Source organism: Dasypus novemcinctus, chromosome 10 (assembly GCF_030445035.2).
Source record: "Dasypus novemcinctus isolate mDasNov1 chromosome 10, mDasNov1.1.hap2, whole genome shotgun sequence".
NCBI lineage: Eukaryota > Metazoa > Chordata > Mammalia > Cingulata > Dasypodidae > Dasypus > Dasypus novemcinctus.
In genome coordinates this window covers 95,844,263-95,865,151 of record NC_080682.1, presented here as the reverse complement: position 1 = coordinate 95,865,151, position 20,889 = coordinate 95,844,263, and the positions used below count along the sequence as shown (strand labels likewise).

At 33.8% G+C, this 20,889-nt stretch overlaps 1 protein-coding gene across 1 annotated transcript; it reads left to right on the top strand.

The window, feature by feature from the left end:
- Positions 1-327: 327 nt before the first annotated feature.
- LOC101416945 (olfactory receptor 52E4-like) lies at positions 328-1,266 on the top strand. The gene has a single exon (XM_004454848.3). The coding sequence runs from the start codon at positions 328-330 to the stop codon at positions 1,264-1,266; it is 939 nt and encodes a 312-aa protein (XP_004454905.1).
- The last annotated feature ends 19,623 nt before the right edge of the window (positions 1,267-20,889 follow it).

Here is a 20,889-nt window from a genome sequence, read left to right as displayed (position 1 = left end):
TATAAAAGTTCATATTAATGCAAGAGTTCTCAGTTGATATGGCGTAGAGAAATAAGTACTTTTACAATAAATGAGATAATAAATCTCTACATCACAGTACCAGTACGGACTGGTTCTGTCCTCCATAATCTGCATGGTACTGTCAAGGAGGACAAAGCCTGATTTGAATATCACTGATATTTAATATTTTTACAATTCCCATTATGTTCAAGACACTTTCCATGGTATGCTATTATATATTGTGATATCAAATCACTGTATATTCCCTTATGTTTTCCCAGAAATATTGAAGAAGACAGTGGAGTGTCCTCTTAAGTCCTCAGTAAGATGTCCTCTGCCAATGACACGGCCACATACCCTGCTGAATTCCTGCTGCTAGGGGTCCCAGGTCTGGAAGCTTTCCACATCTGGATTGCCTTCCCTTTCTTTGTTGTTTATCTGATAGCACTTATAGGGAATGTCACTATCCTGACCGTGATCAAGACTGAGCAGAGACTTCATCAACCCATGTTCTACTTTCTGGCTCTGCTCTCCTTTATAGATCTAGGCCTCTCCACTTCTACCATTCCCAAAATGCTAGCCATATTCTGGTTCAAACTAAGGGAGATTAGCTTTGAAGGCTGCCTCACCCAAATGTTCTTCATCCACACCTACACCGGTATGGAATCTGATGTACTCCTGGCCATGGCAATTGATCGCTTTGTTGCCATATGCTACCCTCTGAGATATAACAACATTCTCACCAAAAAAGTGGTTGCTATCATGGTCTCCACTATAGTGGGGAGGCCAGTTCTCTTTGTCATTCCCTTCTGCCCTCTTCTCAAGCGGTTGACCTTTTGTGGCCATTACATTATCCCTCACACCTACTGTGAACACATGGGAATTGCACGTCTTGCCTGTGCTAGCATAAGGGTCAACATCATTTATGGCTTATTTACCATTGCTGCTCTGTTCTTTGACTTGATCCTCATTGCCCTCTCATATGTTCATATCCTTCGGGCTGTCTTCCACCTTCCTTCCAGAGACGCCAGGCTCAAGGCACTTAGCACATGTGGTTCACATGTCTGTGTCATCTTGGCCTTTTTCACACCAGCATTTTTCTCCTTTATGACTCACCGTTTTGGTAGAAATATTCCTCGCTACATTCACATCCTCTTGGCCAATCTGTATGTGGTTGTTCCTCCTTGTTTAAATCCAGTAATTTATGGTGTCAGAACCAAGCAGATTAGGGACCAGGTTGTGAGAATGTTTTTAAAGAAAGCTTGACTCAATTATAATCAAAGTGTATAAATTCTTAGAGTCTCTACCTCAGCATGTACATTTCTCAGGGTGCCCAGAATTGAGACCAGGTAATGTCACTCCATCATTATTTTATTCATTTTGAGGAACTTCCAGACTCAAACTTAGCATTTTTCTGGGTAATTTCTACTTTCACTAACAAAAAAATGACTTTTTTTTTTTTCACATTAAGGATGAGATAAAATTGTGAGCTTAGTAAAAAATATAATGAAGCTGATACTAAAAAGATTCACAATTTTAATAGACGATTGTAGCATACAGTTCTTCAGGCTGACTTTGACCCATGAATCAATATTTTTAAGTTCTGCACTTTAAATAGCTTTTGGACTGCTTATATTACTTCCATTCATGCCATAGTCCTTATTTCATTCACAATTATTGGCACCTACATGTTTTGTCCCACAATGCTTTCTCTGCAAGAATCAAACTCATTCTATATTGCTAGATTTTTATTGATACTAAAACCAAAGGATGACATTATATGAATAAGAAATTTAGATATCTAATTCCTTTCTGAAGTTAATTAACTATATAAATAAACATATATATATATACAGAATATATGCAAATTGAATTCAGTGAAATGTAAAATTATCTCATAAATGCAAGGGTGATTTTTTCATTCAAATATCAATTGATAATTTCAAACAAAACTAAAATTATAATTTAATATTTTCAAAAAAGAGGCATTTGATATAATCCAACATCATTTCCTGATAAAAATCTCAGAAAACTATAAATCTTCCATTTCTCAATTTGAAAAAGGGCAGCTATTAAAATATGATGATTTATATCTTCCTCATTGATGAAACAGTATTTCCTTTCTGGAAAAATTCAGAGTATCTTCTCTTATCATATCTATCCAGCTTTATACTGCATTTTCAAGCCTGTGCATTAAGGCAAGTTAAAACAAATAAAAATCATTGATATTTTTAAAAAGTATAACTTTTAATGTTGATACCATGATTTTTTTTTTAATTCTTATGAACTCTACATAAAGGAAAATGGAAATAATATGTGAGTTTCAGAACATTACAGCATACAAGGTCAGTATACAAATATCAATCATACTATCTAACCTTTAAACTCATCACTATATTCCATTTTACTATTAAGGGAACCTGGCAATATAATGGGCTTCACTTTTCAGAAAGTTTTGGGTCACAGAGAGGTTCAACAATGGCAGCAGAGGAATACTGGTGTGGGATGTTATTGACAGGGGACACATGGTTGGCAGGGAGTTCTACAGGGCATATATCCAGGGTACATAAAAATGTTTGGATATTTTCATAGTGGATACAATTAAAAACAACAACTGAGGGAATGCTGAGTTCCTATCCAGGGGAGCTCTATCACAATCCCTAAAGGAACAGCAACAATCCCCCAAGTGCAACAGCAAAGACCAAAAAAGAATGAAGGTCCAACAATGAGCCCTTGATAATAATGACTATGCTTGCGAGCCTGTGCACCTGAAATAAGAACAAGGCCTAGAGCTGCAGGGAGCCTAAGAGTTACCTCCTGAGAGACTCCATGTTGCTCAAATGTGGCCAGTCTCAAAGCCAAACTCAGCATGTAAATGCGTTGCCTTCCCCCCAGTGTGGGACATGACTCCCAGGGATGAGCCTCCCTGGCGCCGAGGGATTACTACCAAGTACCAGCTGATGATGTAACTAGAAAATGACCTTGAATAAAAGGGTCAACTCGGACCAGCAGAATATCTCAGTCTACATATAATACCAGGAATTAAAAATGCCTTTTGACTTGAATAAAAGGGGGAAATGGAAAGGACAAATGAGTTTATATGGCTATGAGTCTCCAGAAAGAGCCAGGAGGTTATCAGAGGGGTTGCCCTTATGCATACCTCAGAAGAGTCCCAGAGACAGATAAAGTAGATACAACCCCAGGTATTGGTTCTTCTGAGGGCTACCGAGACCCACAGGGTCTATGGTCATGGCAGATGGACTTCAGTGCCATGATAGTTGGCCCTTCTTTGGAGTTTGAGTTTCTGTGTGATGGAGCTGGACTCAGATGTGATCCTTTTTCACAAGTCTCTCCTGTTACTTTTACCAGAACTATAGTTGATGCTGGGGTTTAATATATACCCAGGGGATCTGAATCTCTGGACTGACCATATGATAACCAGGCCCTGAGCCTCAACAGACTTCAGCTCCTACATTCTGGTTTATTGGACTTACCCCACTCAGCTAACATGGAGTTGAAGAAGGTCAATCACCACACCATGGAGCCAAGAGTGTCTACAACTGAAAGGAGGAGGATTGCATCCAGCATCCATGTGGAATGTAAGCCCCCTCTTGATATAGATGTGGAGTGGACACAACCATCCCAAGTTCCACAGGATGGAGGAATAGAATATGGACTAGGGTGGACTTACTGATATTCTATTCATGAACTACTGTGATTAGTAATCGAAGAAAATGTGTCATTGGTGTGGAGAAAGTGGCCATGGTGGCTGCTGGGTGTGGGGAATGGGAGAAAAAGATGAGCTGTGGAGGCATTTTCGGGACTTGGAGTTGTCCTGGGTGATGCTGCAGGGACAGTTACCGGACATTGTATGTCCTCCCATGGCCCATTGGATGGAACATAGGAGAGTGTGGGCTATGATTGGACCATTGACCATGAGTTGCAGTGGTGCTCAGAGATGTAGTCACCAAATGCAATGAATATCTCATGATGATGGAGGAGACTGTTGCTATGGGGGGAGGAGTCGGGAAGGGGGGTGGGGGGTATATGGGGACCCCATAATTTTTGAATGTAATATTAAAAAAATAAAGACAAAAAATATCATTCATACTTCTTATGCTATCAATGTTTTTAGAAAATGAAATAGAAATATTTGCAATAATTTCAAAATGTAAACTATTTAAGGATACCTTTTACAAAAGATAAACAAAACCTACATAAGGTAAACTAAACATTAGTTTGAGAGAAAATAAGAAGACATTTATAAGTGGAGAAATATATAATGGTCATGTCTAAAGTCCCAATATTGTGAATATTTCAATTTACCACAAATTGGTATATTGATTTATTCAAATCCTACCATAATTTCCACCAGGACTTCATTATAGAAATTTGCAAGCTGTACTTACACAATATGGACTGTGACATTAGTACATACTGTGTAATACTTGCTATTTTCTCTGTAAAGGAGAAGCAGCCACCTGGATCCATCAATACAAGATCAGGCATAATCCTTCCTTTGACCCTAAATTCCCCTTCTTCCATCTACTCTACTTCTCCCTCCCCATACCTTCAGAGCCCTGGGCAACCACCAGGCTTCACTCCTTGAAGGACAAGATTCATAGTTACTTGCAACAACACAGAGGGCTTGGCACACTGGTCTGTCCTCCCCTAATAGGAATCCCCCATGCTCTCGAGAGTCACCTACCCCTCTGGTTGAGAATATATCAGGACTCCCCAGGATGGGAGTCCAACTACTTTGGCTCATTATGTGGGTTTCCACCCACTGATAAGACATGCTATCACAAAATGATCACTGGCACAGTCTCTAGAAGACTGCCCCAGGTGGGCCTGTCCCATTTGTGCCCCCATCCAACACCCTAAACCAGTAACCCTTCCTTATCATACTGTCAAAAGAGCTTTCCCAACATTGCAGCTTCAACCACCTACCTACCAATACCCAGTGTGGGATTGCTGCTCCCTCCCCCAACCCTACGCCAATTCCATGAAGTATCCAACCCACCCTACCCACCCTACCTCCCTGACAAAGTTGCTCCACCCAACACAATAGTATCACTACATCTCTGTCACATCCCTTCACTGCACAATTACTTACTTCCATCTTATCATAGATTTCACCCATATGGGTGTTGGTTCAACCTTCTTCTCTCTTTCTATTTCCTGTAAACCTATCTTCCAGACTTTAGCCCTCTGAGTCTGTTGATTTGTTCAATTCATATCAGTGAGGTCATGGAGTATTTGTCCTTCAATGCCTGGCTTGGTTCATTCAATATCAGATCCACTGTATTCCTTTTTACATCTGAGTAATATTCCATTGTATGTATATACCACATTTTGTTTATTCATTCATCTGTTGATGGGCATTTGGGTTGATTCCAACTTTTGGCAATAGTGAATAATGCCACTATGACCATTGGTGTGCATATATCTGTTCATGTCCTTGCTTTCAATTATTTTGGGTATACATCCAGTAGTGGAATTGTGGGATCATATGGCAGATCTATAGTTCATTTTTTGAGGAACTGCCAAACTGTCATCCAAAATGTTTGGACCATTCTACATTCTCAACAGCAGTGGATGAGGGTTCACTTTCCTTCACATCCCCGCCAACGCTTGTAGTTCTCTGATTTTTTAATGGTTGACAGTCTAATGGGCGTAAGATGATATCTCATTATAGTTCTGTTTTGTATTTCCCTAACAGCTAGTGATGTTGACCATCTTTCCATGTGCTGTGATGGATACAGGCCATTTGAATTTTATCAAAAATTGATAAAATAATTTTATGGTCTAGAATGTAGACCATAATGTAAACCATTGATCATGGATAGTGGCTATGTTTCAATGTTTGTGTATCGGTGTAACAAATGTACCATCCACATATAAAAAGGTGATTGATACAGAAAGGCAGAAAAGGGAGAGAATGTGGGGTATTTGGGAGTCCCCTGTATTCTGTATGTTACTTACTATGACCTAAAACTTCTTTCAAGACAAAATGAAGACAGTAAGACATTGGGGAAGAAATGTAAGGAAATATCACTGTGCATACAGGACAAGAGATATTCAGAGATGAAAAACAAAATGTCAAAAAAATTTAAATATTTTTCATCATTTTTAATATTCTGATTTTTTTATTTTATTTTACTTATAGTTTTACTAAGCTATTATGTATTTTATTTTTTATGTTTAAACCTACCATTATTATTTTATTTTATTTTTAATTGTATTTGACATTGTTCTTGACTTCATTTGTGAAGAAGTTTTGGACCATGGTGGGTTACAGCTGTGGCAGGGGAGGATCACTGGTGTGGGGTGTTTGTGATGGAGGATACATAGGAAGTTCACCTGGGCATACATATAAGATACATAAATGTGTTCAGATGTTCATGGGGCATTGTCACAGTGAGTGGAAATTCACACAATAAAAGAAAAATAAAAAAAGAATACACATAAAAAAATGTGCTTTCTAAATATTGATACCAGGGTCATGAGGGTCATGCTTTCCATAACCACCACCTTTTAGTTTAGAAAGCCCTGTAATCATAATGTGATCACTTTGAATTGTATGCATTATTATATCAAGGAATTAGATACCTTCCAGGAATGCTTGTCTTCTACGCCACAATTGCTGTGAAACTGAAGTGCACATAGAAAAAATCTTTTACTGTAGTAAACTTTAGAGCACCTATGAAAACAATCCAATTTTGTTTATGCGTAGAATAATATTTCTCCAGTTATCATCCAACATTTCCCAAAGACAACTTGTATTAGTCAGCCAAAGGGGTGCTGATGCAAAATATCAGAAATTGGTTGGTTTTTATAAAGGGTATTTATTTAGGGTAGGAGCTTACTGATACCAGGCCATAAAGCATAAGTTACTTCCCTCACCAAAGTCTACTTGGAGCAAGATGGCTGCTGATGTTAGCAAGGTTTCCTATGTTCCTGGGGCTTCCTTATCTCTGGGTTCAAGGTTCCTTCCTTCTTGATGCTGGCTTCTCTTTCCTCTTCATGCTGACTTCCAGGGGCTCCAACTTAAGTCTTCAGCATCAAACTCCAACATCAAAACTCCACCATCAGAAAACCCACAACTCTGTCCTTTTCCATGTCTTTTATCTGTGAATCCCCACCCACCAAAGGGTGGGTACTCAATGCCCTAAAGACATGGCCCAATTAAAGCCCTAATCGTAACTCAATCAGGCCCAGGTACAAATCAGATTACAAACATAATCCAATATCTATTTTTGGAATTTATAACCATATCAAACTGCTACACAAGGCTTTCATCTATTATTAGGTGTTGGCCTCAGCCTAACAATCTGGGATTGTTCTATTAAACTGCTACCCGAATTTTAATTCAGTTAACTCCAGTTTCTGGAATATATTCTTTACTACTGTTACTGAAACTAATTTCTATTTCATATAGGTGTTTTTCCAACAGCAGTTAAAGTTTTTTTTTTTTTCATGAGACAAATACTATTAAGAAAAAATAATTGTCAAACTGCTTCTGAAATTTATTGGAAATATAATTTAACTAGCATAACCAAAACCACCTTGAAAAATGTAAGGAATTTGGATGTCTTACATTAATCAATACAATGCAATATTTGTATAAAGATATACAAGTTGAACAACAGACCAAGATAGGAAGTTTACAAGTAGAGACCCACACACATATTTGGTCCAATTATCTTCAACCACATTGCTGTTAATTCAATATACAGAATGGATAGTTCTGTAATAATCACACAACCATACAAAAAATAAACCTGAATCTATACTTTATGCCTTATAAAATATCAAGTAAAAATGGATCAGCAACCTAAGTGCAAAACCCAAAATTTTCAATCTTCTAGGAGAAAATGTAATAGGAAATCTTTATGACTTTGCGTTTGGCAAAATTTTCTTCAATTAGATACCAAAAGCCTGATTTATTTTAAAATTTAATGAACTGAATTTCTTAAAAAATATATGGATTTCTACTCTTCATAAGCACCATTAAAGGAATGAGAAATACACATCACTCTCTGTGAGATAATATTTATAAATTAAATATTTGACAATGGACGTGAATCCATAACATATAAAGTTGCCTTAAATTGAAATTAAAAATCACCAACCCAATAAAATGGTCAAAGGATATATACAGATTGTAAATGAGCACATGAAAACATGTGCAAATGTCATTAATAAGTAGATCATACAAATTTAATACTCAGTGAGATACAATTTCACACTATTATGATGGCCCAAAGTTTAAAAGAATGACCATAACATGTCCTGGTAAGTAGTTAAAGGAACTCGTACCATCATACACTGAAGTTGGAAATGTAAATGGTACAATCACTTTGGGAAAAAACCTTGACAATATTTTAAATGTAATTTTACATCTGTCTTATGGTAAAGCCATTTTTTACTCCTATACATTTTTTACCATGAGGAATTTCAAAGGCTACTTTCATGCTAAATCTTATACATAAATGTTTATAGCTAATTTATTTTTAATATTCAAAAACTGGAGCCAATGCAAAGATCTAGCAACATATGGGTTAAAAAACTACAAAACATCCACATAATATATTTACAAATATAAAGTAATGAATTAATGATAGAAAAAAAAGATGAATGAATTTCAAAATAATTATACTTAGAGCCAGGAACATAAGACATTGTATGATTCCATCTAAGAAAATCCTGAAAAATTCCATCTAATCTAGTCACTAAAGCAGACCAGTTTTTCCTTGGGAAAGGAGAGTAGCTTTTAGGGAGAGTCTTTCCTTCCCTTTACGGATGGACTTTGAAGGCACATTAGGAAACTCTGGAGGGTAATGGACACATTTAATATGTTCATTATGGCAATGATATCAAAAAGTAAATACATACGGCCAAAATGTATTGTTAGATCCTTCAAATCCATGCTGCTTACTTATGTCAAATAAACTTCATTAAAGCTATAGAGAATATTTAAATTCTCAAGGGCTTCTATTCTTAGAGTATAAACTAAAGATATTATAGTTATCTGTATGGGCCTCTATGAACCAGGTCCCTAAAATAACCATGAATTTTTCTCCTACTATTTTTTCCTTTGCATATTTTTCTCAAATCATAGAGTGATGTACAGGGTTGTGAGGTACCCATCTGGCACCTTACGACAGGGAACTCAAAGAAAGAGATTTCTTTTGTTTCTTGCTTTAGGGTTTTCTAGCTATTTTAATTTTATATCATTTTAAAAATTATTTTATTATTAATTTTTTCATTCTTTATTACATTCTCTAAAACTAGGTACCTTATCTGTGCAGGGTTGGTGGCAGGGTGATTGATTGTTGAACACTGGCAGCCTGAGATGGTTCCTCAGGGCCCAAGAGAGAAACCTGTTTTGCTTCGGTAGTTTTTTTGTTTGTTTGTTTTTTTCTTTGCTGCCTTTCCTCTTTCTGTTTCTTTTTTTCCTTATTTTTTTCTTTTTGGTCTTTATTTCTTTTCTTTCTTTCATTTTTCCCTCTTCCATTGCTTTTCTTTCATTCCATCTTTTCTTGTTTGGCCTTCATTTTTTTTCCCCTTTTTTCTTTCCTTTTCATCTTTCTTGTCTTATTTTATTCTATTTTTTTCCTATTTTTTTCTATTATTTTCTTTTCATTTTTTATTTCTGCCTTTTTAACTCATTCATTTTGTAATTTTAATGATTTTTTTGTTCTCATTATTTGTTTACTTTCCTGGCTCTTCTATTGTTTCCTTATTTTCTTTTTTTCTACTATTACTATCATTTATTTTCTCTTCTTATAGCTTTCTTTTTCTATGGTTTTGGTATTATTCAAGGAAACACAGACAACAACCATTTAAAATAAAAGAAAACTTACCACACACAAACACACCCACAAAAAAATAAAAATAGAACCCTACAGTAGAGAAAGAAGCTAAATATCTGAATAAGTCCATCAAGATAAACAGTTGCCTAGACACCAACAAAAAATTGGAAGCCAAACTAAGAAACAGGAAGACATGGCCCAGTGTATTAAACCATCTGAAAAATAAGAGGAAATGGAATATGTAGAATGACTAATCAAGGATGTCCAAACAAATATCAAGAATCAACTTAATGAATTGAAGGAAAAGATAAAGGATATTAAGAGGACAGTGGGAGAACATACTGAAGAAATCATAAACATAAGCAAAAAGATAACAGATATGATGGTAGTGAATGGCACAATGAACGAAATCAAAAATATTCCAAAAGCTCATAAGCAGCTTTGAACAAGTAGAAGAAATAATTAATGATGTCAAAGATACTATATTTGAAATCAGACAAATACAGAACAGATAGATAATAAGATGAGAAAATCAACAAGGACTCAGGGAATTGAATGACAACACAAAATTCATAAATATATGCATTATAGGTATCTCTGAGGGAGAAGAGAGGGGAAAGGGGGCAGAGGATGTGTTGGAGGAAATTACATCTGAAAATTTCCCAACTCTTTAGGAACTGGATGCAAATGTCCAGGAAGCACAATGCACACCAAACATTATAAATTCAAACAGCCCTACCCTGAGACATGCTTATCAAATTGTCAAATGCTTAAGACAAAGAGAGAATACTGAAAGTTGTAAAAGAAAAGCGATCCATCACATATGAAGGATGCTAGATAAGATTTTTCATCTTAAACCATGAGGCAAGAAGGCAGTGGTATGACATAGTTAAGGTGCTAAAAGAAAAGAAAACTATAAGCCAAGAATTCAGTATTCAGAAAAGCAAGCATTCAAAAATGAGTGAGGGTTTAAAATATTCTCAGATGAACAGAAATTATGCAACTTTGTTAACAAGAAACCTGCCCTTCAAGAAATACTAAAGGGAGTTTTCCAGGTTGAGAGGAAAAAACAGCAGAGAGATGACCAGAGGAGAGTATAGAAATGAAGATTATTGGTAAGAATAACTAAAAAGTTAAAAAGAAATAAAAACAAAGTATGATATATATAAACCTAAAGAACATATGGCTAATGTAAGTAATGTCTTGACTCTAGTAACACTGAATGTTAATGGATTAAACTCTCCAGTTAAGAGAAAAATTGGCAGAATGGATAAGGAAATATGACCCATCTATACACTATCTACAAGAAACTCACCTTAAACACAGGGACAAAAGGAGGTTGCAAGTAAATGACTGGAAAATGATTTTATTTGGGGGCATTTTGGGAACATTGGAATTGTCCTGCATGACTTTGCAATGATCGATAAAGGCTGTTATACATTTTGTCAAAACTATAAAATTGTGCAGTGTAAACTATATTATAATCTATAGTCCATGGTTAGCAACAATGCTTCAGAATGTGTTCATCACTTGTAACAAATGTCCCACATTAATGAAAGATGTTGTAAGTGTGGGAAAATCTGGGAAGGGTAGAGTGTGGGGTGTATGGGAATACCCTGTATTTTTTATATAACATTTGTGTAATCTAAAGTTTCTTTAAAAATAAAAAAAAATTTTTAAAGATTTTATTTTCCCTTTTAACACACAATGCCCTATTGTTAAGGCACAACTTTTAAAAAATATAAACATAAATTTGTGGACAATTAGTTTTATTTTATACAACCATCATGAGATGGTCTTTCTCTATCTTTATCCTGAAAGTAATGAAATACGTCTTCAAATTCAACCAAGATCTAAAAGGCAAAAATCATTGTTCTTATCCAGGATCAGTGCAGCACATATCAAGAATGGGAAGCAATATGAAAATCTCCAAAACTCATGTCATTGGGATTCCAGAAGGAGAAGAGAAAAATATAATAATTTAGTTACATAAAGGTAAATAATGATTTGAATGACTGCAGATATCACAGAAAAAACTGTAAAGACTGGAAGACAATAGTACAATATATTTAAAGTGCTGAAAAAAATGTTAACCCAATATTCTCTATCCAGAGTAAATATGCATCAGGAAAGAAAGTAAAATAAAGATGTTATCAGATGAGGAAAATCTAAGAGAAGTTATCACCAGCAGACCAGCAAAAAGGAAATTTTTACGTTCTGATTGAAAAGAGCTTATTCCAGTGGAAAATTTGAAGGTCAATGCTACAGATTAAGCAACTGTAAATGTAAACATGTGGTTAAAAATACACTAATTTTTCCTCTTAAGTGAATAATATTGTCTAGTAGGGTTTCCATGTATGAAGATGTAATATAAATGAGAGGAGAGGACAAAGGGCACTATAATTGTTATATTTTTATATTTCAATTGAAATGGCAAGATATTAACTCCAAGTAGATTTGAAAAGATTAGGTATGTATTTTGTAATATCTATAGCAATGATTGTTGGCCAGGGGTGATTTTGTTCTAGAGTGAACATTTATATTTCTACCTTCATCTAGCAGGGAGAGAAAAGAGATATTGCTAAACATCCTAAAATTGATAAGACAACAAAGTTTTTGTGTCAAAAATTATAACACTAAATTTGAGGTTGCTCTTGTGTAGTCCTTAAAATAAATAAATAAATAAAGCCAAATCCAATAGATTAATTAAAACTATTCAATTCCAAATGTAGGCAGTAAGGGGATACACAAAGTAGAAACAAACAATAAAAAAATACAGATGGGATTTATGGAAAACAAATCTTAATATATTTGGCCTAAATCCAAACATATCATTAATTACATTGAATGCAAAAGATATGAGCATACCAGTGAAAGACAGAGACAATGAAATCAATAAAAAAGCAAGATCCCATTATTTGTAGTTCATAAAATCCACTTTAAATATAAATAGGTCACAATTTAAGACATGGTAAATATTTACCATTCAAACCCTTTAAAGTAAACTAGAATGGCTATATTGCTATAAGACAAAGTAGAAATCAGAACAATGGCTATTGCCAAAGATAAAGAGGGATAATTTATCATGATAACAGAGGAAGTTCACCAAGAATATCATATGAATGCATATGTACTTAATAGCTAACAAGCTTCATAATATATGAATAAAACTGACAGAATATTAAATGACAAATAGCCAAATCCACAGTTATATTTTGGGACTTCAAGATTTTTCTCTCCTAGTACACAATAAAACAAGTAGAGAGAAAGTCAATAATCAAAATGTGTGCAATGAAACTAAAATATTCATTAGAAAAGTCAATGCCATAGAAAGTATAAATTGCTTCATTTAATATCTTTCTTATTTGGTTTAAATGCCACCATGGGAAATAATGCTGTTTGTTTTGTTCACTGCTATATCTTTTATGCTCAGATAAGTATATGACACATAATATCTGCTTGCTAAATATTTATTGAATTAATACATAAATCCATGAATTAATGACATCATGTTACATTTGCTTATTCATACTCACGAAAAGTATTTTCTGATATTTTGGAATTTTCCACAAGTGGAAAGATACCCATTGTTAATACCAGCGGTATAAATAATTCACTTTAGCTCCCATATTCTTTCTCCATGGAGTCTCCACACTGTGACCTCCTTATCAGTTATAAAGTAAAAGCCACATGGATTACCACACATTTTTCATTTTGGAAACTTCCCATCACCCCTTCCCTTGTGGTTATGGGGATGGTACAAATCCATCATAGAGTTACTCTGATTATTGTCAGGATTATCTACTTCAAAATTACTGCATAAAATAGCCACAATCAGAAGGATATTTTTATTTGGTTAAGATAAAATAAGAAATATGTTTTGTAAAGGCACAGGGAAGTAATGAAACAAATAATCTAATCTTAAATGCTTAAATGTGCTAGAAATAATATAAAATACCTTGTAATCATTAATTTATGTTTTATGCCTTATAATATCAATTTAAGGAAGAGTATATAAATTTCACTTACAAAGGTGGTAAGTGGAAGAAATGAGATTTTAATTCCATGTCTGGATGATTCCATAATCCAAGAAATTTCTATTATAGCATCCTAGGAAAGTGAGAATAAGGAAGACAGTGTTCAAAACTTTCAGCTGACTTTAGTCATGAATAATTGAATAACACATTCTCGGATTTGTTTGGTCCTTACACCATAGATAACAGGGTTCAGCATAGCGGGTACCAGTAAGCACATGTTGGCAAGCAGGATGTGGGTGTGACTTGGAATATGCCTACTAAAACGGTGAGTGAGGAAAGAAAAAAGTGCAGGGATGTAGAAGGTGAGGATGACACAAACATGAGATCCCCAAGTGCTGAGGGTCTTCAGCCTGGCATCTTTAGAAGGGAGACTAAATACAGTGTGGAGTATCTGTACATAGGACTGAAAGATGCATGTCACATCAGTTCCAACAATCAGAGTTCCCAAGAGGGCACAAATATACACTGAGCAAAAAGGGATGTCTATCCAAATATGTAAGTCCTCTAGATCAGGAATGCCATTCAGAAGGAAGGTGCTGGGATTGACCAATGAAGTGGCATTCAAATCACATTCTTGTTCCCATTCTCTCATTTGTTCTTGGAATATTTTGGAATAAAGTCAAATGTGCCCACACTCTGATAAATCTGCAATAGAATTAGTGTAAAAACAAAACCAGAATTTATTCATTTTTATGTCCTCCTTCATAAGCTTCTTGGAAATTAAAACTATTCCATCCCTCAGTGCTAGCTATTAATCTAATTAAGGACTGCTTGGTGAGTAGAATATCTTCTGTGCTGAAAACCCTGCCTTAGATTTACAAACTCTTAGAGTATTTTGACTGATACTACTTGTTTTCATCATACCCTTGATAACCAGGATGAGTAAAGTTCCTGATAAGTAGAAGAGGTTAATCATATCCTAACAAAGCAATGGTGGTGGTGAGGGAGGAGTCTACATTATTCTCCCTAAATGTTAACCCTCCAAATCATTTTGAAGACTTATTATATGTCATAAACACTCAATAGATAAACTTTGAAATAACATGAAGGAAAAAGTTTTTCAGATTTCTATAATTTTTAAATTATAGTGCCTTAGAATCTTGCCTCCATGACAAATTTTTGAGTATTGAAAAAATAAAACAAAACAACAACAACAACAAAACAAACACAGAACCTAACCATCTTAAAAACTGTGGCTGACCATGGAAACCTTGACTTATCTTCAGAAGAACCAGATTTTCTGCTTCTGTTGCCTGTTCTCAGTCTATTTCAAACACAGCTGAATATTGTACATTCACAGTAATTCTGAGTATTTATTCTTTATGTTAAGGAACCTCTTCCTTACCTCAGATGCTTTAGTCCTTTCATCATTGCCTTTCTCTCTCTTTAGGCTTGAGTAGATATAAATGAACTAGCTGTCCTTTCTTCCAGATTAAGTATGTTGTGTTGAATCAATGCCATAAAATCCCTGTTTGAATCATTCTCTGCATGGTAGGCCCATAGCAAGTTTTATAGCCCCACCTGGACAATCCCAGGGACCCAAACTCTACTAGAGTTATTCCTTCACCTTCTGGAAATTGTGGGTGATGCCTGAGAGAATAAGAATTTTCTATATCACATGCTGTCTGGTAGTACTGAAATTTAGTTTCAGAGACAGTGAAGAGCTTTATCAAAGAAATAGTTTATTTCCCCAAGTTTCATGCCTCTGATGACCACATTAATTCAGTTCAAGTCAAGGGTGCAGTTAAGTAAGGGACTTAGATTAGCAAACACATCAATAAAGCAGAAAACTGGATCCCTGCTCTATGGTCAGACTTAACATGCAATCACATCGTTACCCACATGCAAACATACATATATCACATGATGAATCAATATACAAAATAAATATAGATTAGACATAGCCATAGAGATAGAGATAGATATAAATATAAACATCTAAAAACAACTAAATAATTTGATACACACTAGGGCAACCTACACATATTAATATATATGTTTGTATTATCTATATGAACATGGATATATAATATAAAAGAATATATAAACATAAATACACATAATCTTGTATACATATATGCATTCTTTCTTATATACACACAATCATGTATTATATATTTGTATTATATATACACATACATGCATATTCATATATATTTCTACCTTCATAAGAAGCATGGTGATATTATATGTTTCCCATACCATATAGATATATACATGTCTGTCTGGAATGTAATAACTTTATATTCGATAAACATTTATTAACTTATGTTTTAATAATTATTAAGCATTGAAAAAGACTAATAATCATGTGAAAATACATAGAAAATTGATCCAAAAGCCTAGAGAAAAATAAATGAAAATTACTTAAGATTGGAATGAGCTTAGCTGTTTCAAGGGATAGAAAGAAGGACTGTCTAGCTAGTATCTTTTAAATAAATAATAATAGAGAAATGATTTTAATCATAAATTTATCCAAAAGTCTTTAAAAAAGAGTTTGGGATTTTGCTTATATTTTAAGTAAATGGGAAAACAAATTATAATTTTAATGAGAAGATGGAGGTGATTTGAATGGTACTTTAGACTTACAATAGGGTGGAGAGAGGTGATTTCACATTGTTACATAATTTTGATTGAAACATCAAAGCTGAGGACAATATTACATAAATAACCACACATTCCAAAAAGAAAAAAATATGCATAAAACCTCATCTGCTTCAAATGGGTCATGAAGGTATCAGATGATATTGGCACATTCATCCTTCAAGGTAGGTGTGCAGAGCCTGAGGTGGACTGAAGCTGATGGGGATGTTACTTTCAGGTCAAGAAGAACTGGATCTAATCCTATACTTCCTGATTAGATTGGTCATATGATTTATTATTCAAAAAAGGAAAAATTTGAGAGTAAAGAGGATGTTTTTATTATGCTGAGAAAATGGTACTCAAGATGCACCAAGAGAAGCTGATGAAAGCTAAGAGTTAGATCATGTGTATGTTTATTTCAACTATTGATAGAAACTGTTAAAAATCTAGAGCAATTTCTATTTCAGGTGCCCTAAAACCATGACATGCATCCTAAATGCAACTGTCCAGAAAAATAAAGGAGAAGGATAATCAGATGAAGTCTCTCAGCAAGTACAGATCCAAGAAAAGTGTCCTTAATTTTGGCAAATTTTCTTCATAATTTATATTTTAATGAACATCAAAGAAGAGCTCTTAGAAAATCCAACTGTAATTATAAATTTATAATTATTATAAATTGCATATTTTATATTTCTATTATAGCAATAAATTTTCTACATTATAGTTCACAAAAATTCAAAAATTTAAATATATCTCCATGAAAATTGTGCTTGGAAATTGTATATAAACATTTAAAACATTAAATCTGATGTAGAACAAGTTACATTTATGGAAATAGTCATAAATTTCTCATTTATTTCTATTTTATTTGGAAGTTTATATATATTCAGTATGGAACATCTTCTATGATATTTTGATCTCATTTTCATCATCATAATTTTATATAAGAAATAGAATATTCAATTAATTTTGAACTATTCTATATGTATCTCCAAATTTTTTAGTGTACCATACAGATTTATTTGTGCATGAATAAGCACATGGCATGAACAAGCTGCCATGTTAAATACTAATTTATGTAACAATAATAATAATATTAATGATAATAATGAAATAATAGATGAAATGTTTTGGGCCATTATTATAGACTTATAAAGTGATACTAGATTTGCATAGAGTATACCATTTTATTCTCACAACTTTGTGAGCTAGGTACTATTATGATCCCTTCTTTACAGATGAAGATAGATATCAGGTAATTTGACCAAAGTTACACAGGAAGAAAAAGTTGGATACAAGGCCTGAACAAAGATCTGCTGTATCTGAAATGATTGCACTTAATTTTATGCTACATTCTTCAACAATAAATTCCTATTACCCACATCCATCCAGACTATGGAATACAAGTCTCATATTATATTGAGAAAAATCCTTGAAAAGAATTTACAGAATTAGAAGAAATGTTCTTTGAATTTATTAGTATCTTCTCCACGGAAAAAATTGAAAATGTTCTTTCCCAGTGAAAATTATTCAGGAAGCTGTGTTTAAGAGAAATATTCATAAAGATTTAGTGTGCTTAGATCTTATGGAGCAGACGGAAGGAAATGTTTTCTTGCCATTGTAGATACTCTTTCTTATTTGGAGATGGGGGTTGTCAATCATCATCATTTTGTTAGTTGTCCTGATAGTGTTAAGCAATAGACCTTGGAGGAATGCACCACTATTTCTTCACAAATTGAAAAAAGGTACCACACTAATGTAAGAAGTTATTATGGGAAAATGTGGGAGGGAGAGGGAAGGATATGGGAATTCCCTATACTTTTGATGTAACTTTTCTGTAATCTGAGATGGAAGAGGAAATGAGCTCTGAGGGCATTTTTGGGATTTGGAATTGTCCTAAATGATATTGCAGTGACAGACGCTGAACATTATATGTCACGCTATAACCCACTGAATGTACTGGGGGAGAGTGTAAACTACAATCCATGCAGTGTAGCAGTGCTCCAAAATGTATTCACTAAATGCAATGAATGTGCCACAATGATGAAAGAGGTTGTTGATGTGGGAGGAGTGGGGGTGTGAGGTGTGGGTATAAGGGAACCTCTTATATTTTTTAATGTAACAATTTTTTGTGGTCTATGTATCTTGAAAAAAAGGCAATTTGATAATAAAAGAACAAAAAACACATTCCAATAAATTAATGAAATGTAAAATAAATAAATAAAAAGAAATAAAGTTTCTTTAAATACAAAGTTATTATATGCAAAAAAGAAAAAGGGTAATTAATTACAATAGTCAAATAATAAAAAAAGATTTAGTGTGACTGGGAAATTGTAAAAGAGTTTCTTTCCCAGTTGGAGATTTGCTGAGTCACAGATAGAAAAATCCCACAGATGTCTCTGTGACCAGGGACATCTCACTTCACAATTCGTAAGATAATAATTATTTGAAAATGAGCAATTTCAGGTATATTAAAGAGCACTAAATCAATAATATTTCACTTCTTATTTTTCAGTGTTCCTTCCTATTAATCCAATCATGAAGAAGATAATAATAGACTGAATGGAAGAAAGGTCTGAAAGACAGGAGAAATAAAGGAAAAAAGAAGTGATGCACTCCCTTCCATAAATCTGACCACTAAATTTGAGGAAAGGTACCACTATTCATTTATTTTGGAAAAATTGTAATATTGAAAAATATTTATGTTAGTAATTTCCCCCAGAGAATCTGTAACCATAAGCTCATTTTCATTGAATGGTTATATTTTAAAATGCACAAAAATAATGCAGAAATTTCTAGTTTCTTGGGGTTTATTAAGGCCAACTGACCAATTACCTTCTAATGTATGTATAACCACTTTACAGCAAGTAGGTGGCAACATAGTCTACTCACGATTGATGGATGAGTTCAGCCAAATATTAACCACAAGAAAAATTATTAAGCATATTAAAAGTCCATATGAATATGAATCTATAGAAACAAAAGATAACAATTATAATTTGCCAGATATTTCTGATATTGGAATCTTCAGAAACAATATATAATAGCTGTATTTGGAAGATTAACAAAAATAAAATAATAAATCAGAAGACTCAGCCTGTAACCAGACGCTATACAAATGTAGCACAAATGTAAAAATGGATAAAATAACAATAGTGACATCGTTTCTAGAAATTAAAAATATTAATATGGTAATTAAAATTCTAATAGATGGGAAAAACAATTTATTATAATCAGAACATGAGAATTATGGGCTGAAAAACAGAAATAAAGTAATTCTGACATTGCAGTAGAGAAAAATGAGAAGATCATAAATATGGTATAAAATAAAATGCATTATACCTAAATAAGAACTTGCAACAAATACCCAATAGAGTTCCAGAATTGATAGAGAAGATATTAAAAGCAGAGAATGAAAAAATACATTGCCAAAATAAGAATATAAATGATTATTGAAAACAGAGTTCTTAATGTTTACAATATGATCCAGAAGAAAGCAAAATGGTATCATCACAGGCGATAGCATATACTGACTTAGAATTGGGTGCAAAACTAATTATCATTGATAGACAGAAATCCTAAACAAAACAAAACATTGTCAAATAAATCTAATTATAAATAATATATAAGACATTAAATCCAATTTTGCTTTATTCCACAGATGCAAATTTTGTTTAACACTGATATTCGGTGAACATGATAGAAAGGGGAAAAAAAGAACATACAACCACCTGAATATATGCAGAAAAATTGTAATAAAATCTAGTAGACATTCATGATTAAAGATTTTATAAAAATTAGCCTAGGTTGAAGATAGGTATACAGTGTGATTTCTTTAATCCAAGAAAGCACATTCAAAACATAAATATATAAACCTCAAGCAACTATCACACAGAATGGCAAAATATTAATAACTTTACCCCAAGAATCCCAGAGGACATGCAATAAGAAATAATAGACCCATTAAAAAGCAGCAATATTTAGAAATTACAGTGTCAGTGCAGGGATTTCAAAGTAGACCAATTTAAAAATAGAATAAAAAAAAATCTACATAAGATTTATAAAAATGCATGTACAAGATGTACAGAACGGAGTTTTGAACAAAGGGTAGCATGTTGTTAGATATGAAGTTTATGCCAAGCCTATATCACACCTTCTCTCCAAAACAGTTAATTTCATATTGAATGTAAAACTAATTTTAAAAATATAGATTTTTTAAACAAGTTTTTCCTTTTTTTAAAAAAAGATTTATTTATTTATTTAATCCCCACCCCCACCCCGCCCCAGTTGTCTGTTCTCTGTGTCTATTTGCTGCGTCTTGTTTCTTTGTCCGCTTCTGTTGTCCTCAGCGGCAAGGTAAGTGTGGGCGGTGCCATTCCTGGGCAGGCTGCAATTTTTTTCGTACTGGGCGGCTCTCCTTACGGGGCACACTCCTTGCACGTGGGGCTCCC